Source organism: Mesoplodon densirostris, chromosome 16 (genome assembly GCF_025265405.1).
Source record: "Mesoplodon densirostris isolate mMesDen1 chromosome 16, mMesDen1 primary haplotype, whole genome shotgun sequence".
NCBI classification, from domain to species: domain Eukaryota; kingdom Metazoa; phylum Chordata; class Mammalia; order Artiodactyla; family Ziphiidae; genus Mesoplodon; species Mesoplodon densirostris.
The window spans coordinates 51,724,609-51,737,051 of NC_082676.1; the positions used below are offsets into that span (position 1 = coordinate 51,724,609).

Here is a 12,443-nt window from a genome sequence, read left to right on the forward strand (position 1 = left end):
CATTCCATTCTTACCTCTTTTTTAAAATGGGCAAAGGCCAAGAGTCCTTTAAAGGAGTGGAGTTTAAAAGCAAGAGATCTCAAGAACAGATTCCAGATCCAAAGGGCAGGTGAGGCAGGCTCAGGGTCTGGATCCAGACTGAGCTAATGCAATCCAGTCTGGGTGGGAGGGCAGGAGCCAGCAGGGGCCAGCAAGGGCACTGCAAACAGCCTGCAGGGGCAGGGGTGGACTGCAGCCTCCATCATTTGGGTCAAGAGTTGATTTCCTGGAGTGGTTAAGGGCTGAGCCTTAGAGTCAGAAGGACAGGCTGGCATCCTGGCTCTGCCTCTAACTAGCTCAGCAACCTGTGTGTGCAAGTAAAGTTGTTCATTCTTTCTAGTCTGCAGTTTCCACATTTAAAGAATGATAAGAACACCACCTATAGCACAAGGCTGATCTTGAAAATCAGTGAGACCTTGTAAACAAATGTTGAGCACCACAGAACGTGGCATAAAGGAGACACCTCATAAATGGTAGTAGTTATGTTCCTAAGGATGTGGTCTGGTGCGGGGGGATCAGTAGTCCTGATGGGCAGGGTGGACAGTCAGCAAATAGTGAAGAAATGCAGACCAGGAGCTCATAGGAGAAGTTAAGAGTACAAACCAGAGATCACCAGTTGGTGAGATCTAGCTTACAAATGTGCTCTGTTTGGCATGCTGTGTTTAATCTTTTTGAAAATTAACTGTTGGGCTTCCCTGGAGGCATAGTGGTTAAGAATTCGCCTGCCAGTGCAGGGGACACGGGTTCAAGCCCTGGTCCGGGAAGATCCCACAGGCTGTACAGCAACTAAACCCATGCGCCACAACTACTGAGCCTGTGTGCCAAGCATGGGCTCTAGGCACACGGGCTTCAGTAGTTGTGGCACGCAGGCTCAGTAGTTGTGGCTTGCGGGCTCTAGAGCACAGGCTCAGTAGTTGTGGCACATGGGCTTAGTTGCTCTGCAGCATGTGGGATCTTCCCAGATCAGGGCTCGAACGTATGTCCCCTGCATTGGCAGGCGGATTCTTAATCACTGCACCATCAGGGAAGCCCAAAATAAATAAATTTTTTAAAAAAGAAAGAAAGAAAATTAACTGTCAACAGTATTTTAAAAATTAATCAGGACAGTTCATGGTAAAATCTGAATTGGGGGCTTCTACTGAAAACTCAGGAGATATGGCCACACTGAGCCCATGTTCTGCATGGTGATGATCAGTAAGAAATGAGAAACGTAGCAGCTGCCCCTGTAGTGCGTGAGCTTCTGTGGTGGCCACAAGTCCCAACCACTCCCTGGTGTCTCTTTATTGTTATTCCATGCCTGTTTCATTATCTACTTGGTCCTGCAGCCCTTTGAATATTTTTCCCTTAAAATAAACAGTGTTGATGTGCTGGGTACAGTAGGTTGAATAATTACCCCACAAAGATGTCCAGGTCCTAATCCCCAAAAGCTGTGAATGTTACCTTACACAGCAAAAGAACTTTGCAGATGTGATTAAATTAAGGATCATGAAATGGGAAGCTTATCCAGGTGGGACCAATGTAATCACAATAGTTCTTATAAGGGAGGAAGGAGGGTAAGAGTCAGACAAGCAGATGTGATGATGGGAACAGAGGTCAGAGTGATACTATCGCTGGCTTTGAAGATAGACGAGGGTTATGAGCCTAGGAATGTGCAGCCTCTAGACACGGAAAAAGGCAAATAGATAGATCCTCCCCTAGGTCCTCCAGAAGGAACACAGTCCTGCAGACCCAACTTAGACTTCTGAACCAGAGATATTCTATGCCCTGAGATTATGAGTCCTGTGTAAAACAAAACAAAACAAAACAAAAGAAAAACCTGTCTGAAGCCTAAATATTTTCAAATACCTCACTGGATGTTTATTAGGTAAAAAACTGTTTACAGGGCTTCCCTGGTGGCGCAGTGGTTGAGAGTCCGCCTGCCGATGCAGGGGACACGGGTTCGTGCCCCGGTTCAGGAAGATCCCACATGCCGCAGAGCGGCTGGGCCCGTGAGCCATGGCCGCTGAGCCTGTGTGTCCAGAGCCTGTGCTCCACAACGGGAGAGGCCACAACAGTGAGAGGCCCGCGTACCGCAAAAAAAAAAAAAAAAAAAAAAAACTGTTTACAATGATCTGAATCTAAAACTTAGCTCCATTTAATATATAAACACAAAGTCTCTCTGCATGGTTTTAATATACATTGATTTTTCCAGAAAAGCGACTATCATGTATATTGAGAGAAAATTGTACCGTGTTTTATTCAGAACCTGAGTTTCTCACCATTTCAGAAAATCGTATCACCAAGGACAATATCACTTACATGATTTGAGTGACTGATATAACACATGTGACTCTGCCTTTTGTAGCTGTTGTGTTCATTGTGAGCCTATGCATAGGTGCAAGCAAGTGACTACCTCATGATATCTTCTAGTGTAGTTTTATTTGAGCTTTGAAAAAGGAAATACATGTTACCTATATTACAAATGATTTTTATTTTCTTTCTCATTTATATTATAGCCCACTATAATATAAATGGCCACTATATACATATATTTGAAATTATTGTATGGATAGATAACGATGATAGTGGCCCCTAATTGATCATGCCTCCTGGGTCCATGCCCCTTAGCAGTGTGACTCTGCTACTTCTTCTACATGGAGTCCATTTCTTGCTCACTGCTGAGTTGCTTTGTTGAGTTGCTGGCCTTGTGAGCTGTTTTGAGCAATGCAATGCAATGGAAGTGATGCTGGAGTTCCAGAGCACCGGCCCTACACTTCTGCCTTCGGCCTTTTGGAAAGCTGCCCTGAAAACAGCAGGCTGTGAAGGAGCTGGTCTGGTCTGCTGGAGGACGAGAGCCAGGCAGAGAGGAGCTGAAGAGCCAAGAGCCAGCACTGAGGCCCCAGACAGGTGAGTGAGGGCAGCCTGGACCTCCCAGTGCAGCCTCGACACCAGCTGAAAGCAGCCACATGGGTGAGTCGAAGTGAGACTGACAGAAGAACCACCAAGTCTCACTGGCAGAAAGAAATAATAAATCATTGTTTCTTTCAGCCATGAAGTTTTCAGGTAGTTTACTGTCAACAATACATCAATCAGGTAACTGATAAATAGGTAGTATGACTAAGCCTTTCATTTCAAGAAAGGCACTATAATATATGATGACAAGGGGAGAGTGGGCCCAACAAGGTTGAGAGCCATCGCTCTGATGATTTCCCCTTGCTCTTAAAATAAAACCCACACTCTTTGCTGGCCTACATGATACGGCTGCCGCAGAGCGACTCTGCTGGCCTCACCTCCCGTCTCCTTCGCTCACTCTGCTCCTGCTCTGTTGGCCACCTTTCTGCTTTGTCCCTGGAAGAGGCCACTGAATTTGGCAGTACTGGGTCGTTAAGGAAACTTGAAAGGAGTTGAACCAGAGCATTTTTGGTGCCAGAGGGTCACACATTAAAGAGAATGAATGGTAAAAAGTTGGAGATGAGGTGGTTTACACAGTGTGCCAGTGACCATGAAGGAGACAAAGAAAATCACCTAGACAGGGCAGCAAGGTCAAATAGATGGGTTGGAAATTGCTATTTATTTATAACTTCTATTTTTTCTGATTACAAAAATAATTCATTATTATTTTAAAATTTTCAAATACTACTGAAATACTGAAATATAACATAGGAGAGCAAAGGCTCCAAAAGTATCATCTCTCCCCCAACTTACATGTGATTTTTCATTTATTGGCTAACAATTTGGATACTATTATCTACATTCGGGAAATGCCTGTATGATATCTATTATCGGCCCACAGGTAAGCTTCTACCAGCTATTTGTACAAACTAACCATTTTCAGTCATTACCTTTCACAGAGTATAGTTGTTTAACAACATATAAACCACTGCTAGCACCCAGCTAATTTCACAGCAAAACTAAGAGGCTAATCGACTTTATTTATAGGTGGTCAGTGTAATGCCCTACAGATGCCACTTAAATTTTCTCTATGACCTTTTTACACATAGTTGAAAACAACCATCTGGGAAAGGATTAAAGAAATCTATTTCACTTGCTGAATTCATATCATGAAATAAGCAGGGTCTTCATTTACTTCTAAGGCTGACATAACTCATGGAAATCATATATTTATGGTTTAGTCCTCCAATTATATTCTCTAAAAATTAAGGAATAGAGAAATATCTGGTTATTAAATAATCTGAATTTTATTCTGAGCATTTGAAAGATTTAAATATCTAATGACAAGCAAACTATTTGGTTATGAAATTCATCAGTCTAATTCAAAATATCTAAAATGGCATGTATAAAAAATTAGGATATTATGAACGAAATCAAAATCATCAAGCTTGCATACTCTGCCCCAGGCAGAGTCTGTCTGATTTCATAGGCCAGGTTCTGAACCACTGGACCATGCACCATAGACCTCCTCATTCACGTAGACACACACACACCCACACACACACCAGGTGTGTAAGTAATTGACCAAATGCTTTATGGCCTAGTCATTAGGTGTCGCCTCTCTCTCTGGTTTTCCTTGAGGTGTCCTGGTGCTCACAGGACAATCTAATGAAAGGCTCTGCCCAACGAGGTGTCTGCCCCAGGCCTGCCTAGCATCTTAGTCCTCTTCTCTAGAGCCTCCAGATCATTTCTTTTCTTTTTTAATATTTATTTATTCATTTGGCTGCACCAGGTCTTAGTTGTGGCATGTGGAATCTTTAGTTGCATCATGCAGGATCTTGTTCCCTGACCAGGGATCAAACCTGGGCCCCCTGCATTGGGAGTACGGAGTTTTTGCCACTGGACCACCAGGGAAGTCCCCAGATCATCTTTCCTATCCAAATCTAGCCTCTGCTTTTGAAAGCCATTAGACCTGCCGTCAGCATGGTCCAGTGGTCAAATGCCTAGACTCAGGAAACAGGCTGCTCGTTTGACTCTTGGCTCTGCCACTCACTAGTTGTGTACTTGGCTTGTTGATTAACCCTGGTGCCGCACGGCCCTCATCTGTAAGACAGCAAGAATAGCACCCACGTCAGAGGACTGTTGGGAGCGTTAAATGAGTTTCTGCAGCTAAAGTGCTTAGAACAGTGTCTGGCACAAAGTACGGGCTCTAAATGTGCTAGAAACTACTATTCTTGAATTCCAGCCTCTTTTTCAACTCTCTGGCTCTCCACTGGCTGTGAGGCTCCTTCAATTTTAGACGATTTGTTCCTTCCTCAGCTCTAGCTCCAGGGGACCCGACAGATCTGGACAGCCTCCCCATGGTCTACCTACCTCCGGAAGTAATAAATCCAGACAGTGCAGGTACAGTTAGTAAATGACCTCTTGCATGTAACAGCTATGTGCTCCTGTAACTTAATTATGATCTTAAAAGTAGGCTCTGACTTTTGCAGAATCATATTCATTTATTCATCCCACAACTATTAGTGGGTCCCTACTATGTTCCACGTATTGCTGGAACAATATCACAGGACAAAACAGAAAATGAGGAAAGCACGAAAAAAATAACTAGAAGTCAGCATTTTAAGGGCAAAATACAAATCAGCAATTATTCTTAAGTGACCTAATATAAATGCTGTTTCAAGATATAATTTGAATGGCCCTAATTAACAATGAATTATGCTGCTGTTCAAGAGCCATTTGGATGCAAATTCAATTGTGGGTGACAGATAGGAATGCTCCCGTTATGTAATTTTGGCTGGAGGCTGGTTATCATTCAGTTTAAGCATCTATTCCCAATGACAGGATGTGAGGAAGAGCTGAATCAAGAAAATGCAAATCTGTTGTGCAGATCTGGATAAGAGGAGCTCCACTTGGGTCTGACAAATGTTGAGATGGCAATAATGTAATTTTTAAGCCAGCAAAAATAACCCACAAAAGACTGCGTGATGTCGGGGGCGGTGGGGCGGTGGGGAGGGAATCAAATTTAATTAAGAAATCCTAAAATCCTGAATCAGGGAATGAAAGAAGTAATGATAATTCACCTATCTTGCCTATTTGAAGCATTCAAATACTGAACTTCCAGGTAAAGACTGAAGAGACAGCGGGGCAGGAAGATAACATTCGATGGTGCTTGTGAGCACCCTTCAGTGAGTCATCCTCCTGGTAACGAGAGCACCTCTGTCATCCCTTTAATAGTTGAGGATTACTCACAGATTACATACGGTCACACTGCAAGGAAGTGGTCACACAGGACTCCAGGGTGTCTAGCTGCCTGTAAAGTTTATCCATTCTTGCAAGTTATCAGTTTTATTTATTTATTTATTTATTTATTTTTTCTTTTTGCGGTATGCGGGCCTCTCACTGTTGTGGCCTCCCCCGTTGCGGAGCACAGGCTCCGGACGCGCAGGCTCCGGACGCGCAGGCTCAGCGGCCATGGCCCACGGGCCCAGCCGCTCCGCGGCATATGGGATCCTCCCAGACCAGGGCACGAACCCGTATCCCCTGCATCGGCAGGCGGACTCTCAACCACTTGCGCCACCAGGGAGGCCCAAGTTATCAGTTTTAAGAATGCACTTTTTTTACATCCTTTGATCATTCATTATAGCATTGAAAGTCTAATGCTCCATTCAAGCACCTGCAGCATTTGAAGTTTCATCTGTTTTCATTTAGTCCCAGTGGCAGCTCATCCGTGGGATGTCAAAGATGAAGTATGAGTTGGCACAAGGATGCCTCATTACTCTCTAATACAAACAGAAATTTCTCTGATTCTTTAAAAGCGTTTTATCATTGCCTGGAGACTGGAAACTGTTTCTATCCCCCTCGTTACAAAATTATTTATGGGCAAAAATTAGACATGCAACCCTCAATGTAAAATCTTAATTACTGTCCTTTTAGCTGACTTTTGTATAAATTAGAAGAATAACAGTTGAATAAATTAGAATAAACGCTGCACAAGTGCATATAACTGCCTTAAGGTCTAGAGTGAATGTCTAGCACCAGATCCACGCTTGTTGTTTCTCCATATTCATTCTTCTTTTGGAGGAGCAAAAGAGAACAGATACAAAGGGGAAGAAAATAAAAGCTACCTTTATCCTTGAGCTACCGAGGGCTTTGCTATCATCTGTGGTTTCCTTGAGGACAGGGCCAGACTTGTCATCTCTGGGTCCCCAGGGCCTGCCCCATGATCAGCACATAGTAGGGCTTAATAAATGTTTGTTGAAAGGAACTGAACTTGGGTGGCTTAATCTGTTTGCAGATATTCTCACACATATCCAAACAAAGGTTATTCTATTGTGCTCATTTCATTGTTTAATCACTGCATTCCATCCTTTGATCAAGCTAATAAAAGGCAGGGTACACTGAATATACTTTGGCCAACAGCAGGATTAAAAAGAAAGATCCTTGAAATATGACTTGCAGGATTGTCTGGTCTCTCTCATTTAGCAGCAGGACCTGAAGCCAGAGAGGCAAGGCCATCTGACACATACAGGGTCAGGCCAAGGGTTCTGCTCTCTGGCCCCCAGCCTCACTACCATTCCATCTGGCCACACCTTGCCCTGTTTAACACCACACAGAGGAGGGGAAGCTCAGTTACGAATGGGGGACAAGAATTAAGTCGTCAGGGGAAGCTAAATAAGCAAATGAAAAATACACAAGGATAGAAGCAGTTTAGATTTTATAACTTAAGGCAAGTAGCAATCTGTTCTCCAGAAAAGAACTACAAATGAAAAAAATTTGTATTTCCTGGAGCTATTTAGAGGACAGCCTCCAAGCCCCATTTTTTGAGAGGGATGAAAGCACAGGCTCTCGGAGCATCCGGACCTTGGTTGAAGACCTGCTCCATTGCTCACTAGCTGGGTGATCTTAGGTAATGCTCAACTTCTCTGAGTTCCAGGGACCTCCTCTGTACAAAGCGGTTGATGGAAAAGGGGATCTGGCTTAGAGGTTGATTGTAAGGGTGAAATGTGATGATGCGTATAAAGCAATTTGACCAGTGATGACACACAGTAGACAACTAACCAGTGAGATAGCTTCTCTGACCATTAATACGATCACTATTATGATAGCAGCAGTCAAACCACAAGTGAGGGGACCACCATCACCTGGATGAACAGTCAGTACCTAAACTGCTGGCATTCATTTTACCAGCTTTTTCTGTTTATAGTCCCCTTCAGCAGAGCAGCTTCTCATGTTAATGAAAATAGGGATCTGATCATTGTGGTTTTTTCTGGTTCAATCAGGACAACTGGTCTGTACCAGAATGTCAGGAGAATATAGCAGGATTAAGGTTTCCCAGATTTGAATTCACCAGGCCTGTGTCTCAAAACTAAGAATTTCTGCCAGAGCAATATGAAGAAAACCTTGCAATTCTGTCTTTGTTGGGGTGAGAGGTGTGAAGCCCCCTATCACCACTCCCACCCATCAAAAGCTATGAATAGCGGTTGAATTGCATTTTGAGGAAGGAAGGGTAAGCCGAATGCTGCACTTTTCTTTGCTGAGTGGGCTATGCGGGCTGAGACCCAGAGCTGAATTGTTCAGGACCCAAAAGAGGTCTGGAGAGGCTGTGTGGGAGGAGGTGCCTGGAGAGGACAGACGTGGTTCTAGAGAGGATTAATGAAGTATTGCTTGACAGATGCCAACAAAGCCCTCTTCCCACCTCCCTATGAAAGTCTCAGCAAAATAAACCTTCTTCATGAAGTCCTTGTGTAATCAGATGTTTGGCGGGGAGCTGGGACCAAGTGCTGAAGAAGGCCTCTGGGTAGCCAAGGAACAAGAGCAAGCCCACTCAGGTAATGGGTGTAACCCACCCTACCTGGGGAGAACCTGCAGCCCAGTAATACTAATGATCAATAATAAGTTAACAACAACAACAAAAAATAAGTTAACATTTACTGAGTTCTTCCTACATTCCAGGGACTGCCCTAAGTACTTTGTATGGGCTAACTCATTTCATCAGCATGATAATCACATTGAAACTGTGCCCCATGGGGTTAACCGAAACTGGTGGCTAACAGAAATTCTTGAGCTTGTCTTGAACAGATAAGGGAACTGCTTGTTAAAAGCCCCTGTGCTTATAACCTGCTTTCGCTGATCAAGCATGCCTTAATTATTTTTGCAAATTGCATACCCTCCAAGCTTCATGTAGCCTAGATAATACATCACAAGACTCCATAACCGCCTCCTATAGATAACACCTCTGACGTATAGGTTGCTATAGTAACGGTGGCTTGAGCTGTTTTTCAGAAAGTTGGAGTCAGCTCTTGTCCAGTTCAAGCAGGCTAAAACTGGTTGGGACCACCGACCCTAAAACTGGGCCTACACAGTTGTCCCATGAATGACCTTGTGACGTCAGAAGGCCAAAAACTCCACCCTCAGATCATGCTAGCACCTCTATTTTCTGAACATGCATCCCAAGAAGGAAGAAGCATGTAACTCAGATATACTTGTGCAGAGCAGTGATTACCTCACCCTCTTCCTGCCTCCAATCACCTTCCCCTGGACCTCTGACAGTGTACTCTTCACCCATAAATATCCCAAGCCCCTTGCCTTCGGGAATGTGGACCTGAGACTTGTTATCCCATCTCCTCACTTGGCTGCCTGGTGAATAAACCCTTTCTCTGCTGCAAACCTCAGTGTCTTAGTATTTGGCTTGCTGTGCATCAGGCAAATGACCCTGGTTCAGTAACACCATGAGCAGGTGCTATGATCATCTTCATTTTACACATAAGGAAAAGATGGTGGCTCAGAAAGATGAGATAACTTGCCCAAGGCTGTACAGCCAGCTGGGGTGGAGGGAGATGTCAAAACCAGGAAACCTTGACTCCAGAGATGTGTTCTTAATCAATATGCCATAAACCAAAGCCCAATTTACTAGTTAATTGCATAATTAATATATAAAGAGGGCTAGGCAGTGGAATTTGTCACCCACTGCTCTCTTACATTGACTAACTCACGAAATATATGGATGTCTTCTTCTCTCACCCCCCTTCATGGCGTCCCTTCAGGGATGAGCCCAAGAGAACAGCCTTCCCAGATAGAAGAAAGCTGGGTTTTGGTCACGGACATAGTAGTAGAGGTGCTCCCCTGACGTCCAACTGTGCACTCATTTATTGAAGGCCAACTATGTATTCACCAGGGGCTAGGTACTGGGTAGGATATACTAGGCACTGAATAGAGATACAAAAATAAATCAGAGAATCTGTCCTCAACGAACTTAAAATACTGGGGGAGACAGACATGTATAAAATGAAGTGTATTTGTGGGTCAAGAATGTCTTAATTAAGAATGTCTTAATTTTCCACTAGAAGAGGAATAGATGAAATACTCTGAAATCTGAGGGCTGGGTTCAATTGCTTCCAGTTTGGGAATAGTAGGCCTGAAAGAGAAGCCACAGAGCTGAGTTTGAAAAAAAAACAAATAGAACTTAAATATGCAGAGAAGAAGTCAAGGATTTTTTTCTTAAAAAAAATGAAGGAACATATGCACAGAAGCCGTGAAGTGTGGGGCAGGTATAGGGACCTCCAAGTGGTTCTGTCTGCTGGAGGGCATCACCCAGGAAGGAGAACAGAGAGAGATGTCCTTCTAAGGAAGGAGGGAAAAGACTGCAGAGGGCCGTGAAAGCCAGGCTGAGGGATCTTGGACTCCTTATGTGGATCCACGGTTCTCAAACAGTGTACCGTGGCACAGCAGTGTATCCTAAACACCTCCTTCACAAGCGTGCTGCCTGGTTTCAGATCAACGTCTCATAATTCGTTTCTGCTTCTACTAAAGACACAACTGTCATGGTGAGGCCTGTCAGAAGGAATGTTATGCTGAATGGATCAGTGGCAGTGAATTAGGAGGAGGTATAAAGTGGGGTGACTAAGAGACAGGAGGGTCAGTATAACGTCAAGGCAGCGCTAAAGGAAAGTTAAGTGTTTGCTAGAGCACGTGAAAACGTTGTCTCTTCGGTGTATAAAAGCATCAGGACAGTATCCTATTCTCACAGAGAGATCCTGTGTTGAAGGGCAACCAAGCAGGTGACACCATTATCTGTGCATGCTTTAAAGACATGGGTCAAACAAATTGGGGTTTGCACTGTAGTTACAGCCAACTTTTCAAAATATAATTTTGAGGGTTTCCCTGGTGGCACAGTGGTTGAAAATCTGCCTGCCAATGCAGGGGACACAGGTTCGAGCCCTGGTCTGGGAAGATCCCACATGCCGCGGAGCGGCTGGGCCCGTGAGCCACAACTACTAAGCCTGCGCGTCTGGAGCCTGTGCTCCGCAACAAGAGAGGCCACAATAGTGAGAGGCCCGCGCACCGTGATGAAGAGTGGCCCCTGCTTGCCACAACTGGAGAAAGCCCTCACACAGAAACGAAGCCCCAACACAGCCATAAATAAATAAATAATTTAAAAAAAAATATATGTATCATTTTGGATCATTTAATTTGGATTTGAATCCTAGCTCTGCCATTCACCCTTGATCACCTTTCTGAATCTATCCCTTCGTCTGTTTTCTCATCTGCAAAATGCAGATGATATGAATCAAGAGGAACCTCACAGGACTGTTGGGAGTGATGATAAAGCCCTAAGCAAAGCACCCAGCAGAGCAAGCACTTGGTCAACGTGAAATGTTGTTGCTATTTCACTCTCTGCGTATAGGTCATCCAAAATTCTAGTACTGTGCAGGGAAGACACACACCGGACGTATACTGCCAACTGCAGAAAAGAGGGAGCCTCTGGGATGTCTACATGGCGGTGTGCCAGGACTGGAACTCGATTCATACAGATAACTAGCTGCAGTATGATAATGACCAGTCACCGAGCACTCACCATGGGCCAGGCCTCTCCTAAAGCAAGTACATTCGTGGCATTTGGCATGAAGTGGAGTAGGGAGAGGCCCAAGGTGGGAAGGTCAATCCGGAGCTGGATAAGAGGGAAGGAGAGCTATAATCTGTGCATGTCATAACGGGAGCAGGAAGACCTAAGGAACCCGGCAGATGCCAATTGCCCAGGAGAAGGGCAGGCAGGGAGGCCAAGTGAGGCAGAAAACCTCCCCAGAGCCAGGCGGCCAGACAGATGGCAGTGCATGTGTGTGCACAACTAGATGTCCCGGCCGGAGTTGGAGAAGTGACTGAAACAAGGCTTTCCCTCCCAAAGGGATCATTTTGAAAACAGCCACTTGATGGTACTAAGATAATGAGCTACCACCTGATAAAAATGAATTATTGAGCATTTAGAAATAAAGAAACAAAACAACTGACCTCAAAACATTTTTCTTTCTTTGCTTGGTGAAGCAGGCTAGCCATTCCAGGAAGCAGAACTGGAAAGATGAATGTTTCCAAATATTCTTTGGGGGAACCTAAAACAAGCAAAAAATTCCCACCAAAAATCCAAAATGGCTCAAGTTAATCCGGGAGAAACATTTGCTTCCGAACAAAAAAAGGTATTCTCCATTAAACAACATGACCATAAATGTTATATTTTACTCTAGACTGCTGAGTTGGGC

At 44.3% G+C, this 12,443-nt stretch overlaps 1 protein-coding gene across 6 annotated transcripts in view; it reads right to left on the bottom strand.

Annotated features, from left to right (window-relative positions):
* Positions 1 to 12,443, bottom strand: part of IQCK (IQ motif containing K) — a 128,625-nt gene that overhangs the window by 102,981 nt on the left and 13,201 nt on the right. For 5 of the 6 annotated variants that reach the window (XM_060079372.1, XM_060079370.1, XM_060079369.1 and 2 more), the window contains exon 4: positions 12,199 to 12,296. The exons of the other annotated variant lie outside the window; for it this stretch is intronic. In XM_060079372.1, the coding sequence (XP_059935355.1) occupies positions 12,199 to 12,296 (98 nt within the window). The remainder of the gene's footprint in view (positions 1 to 12,198; positions 12,297 to 12,443) is intronic. 6 annotated transcript variants of the gene reach the window in all.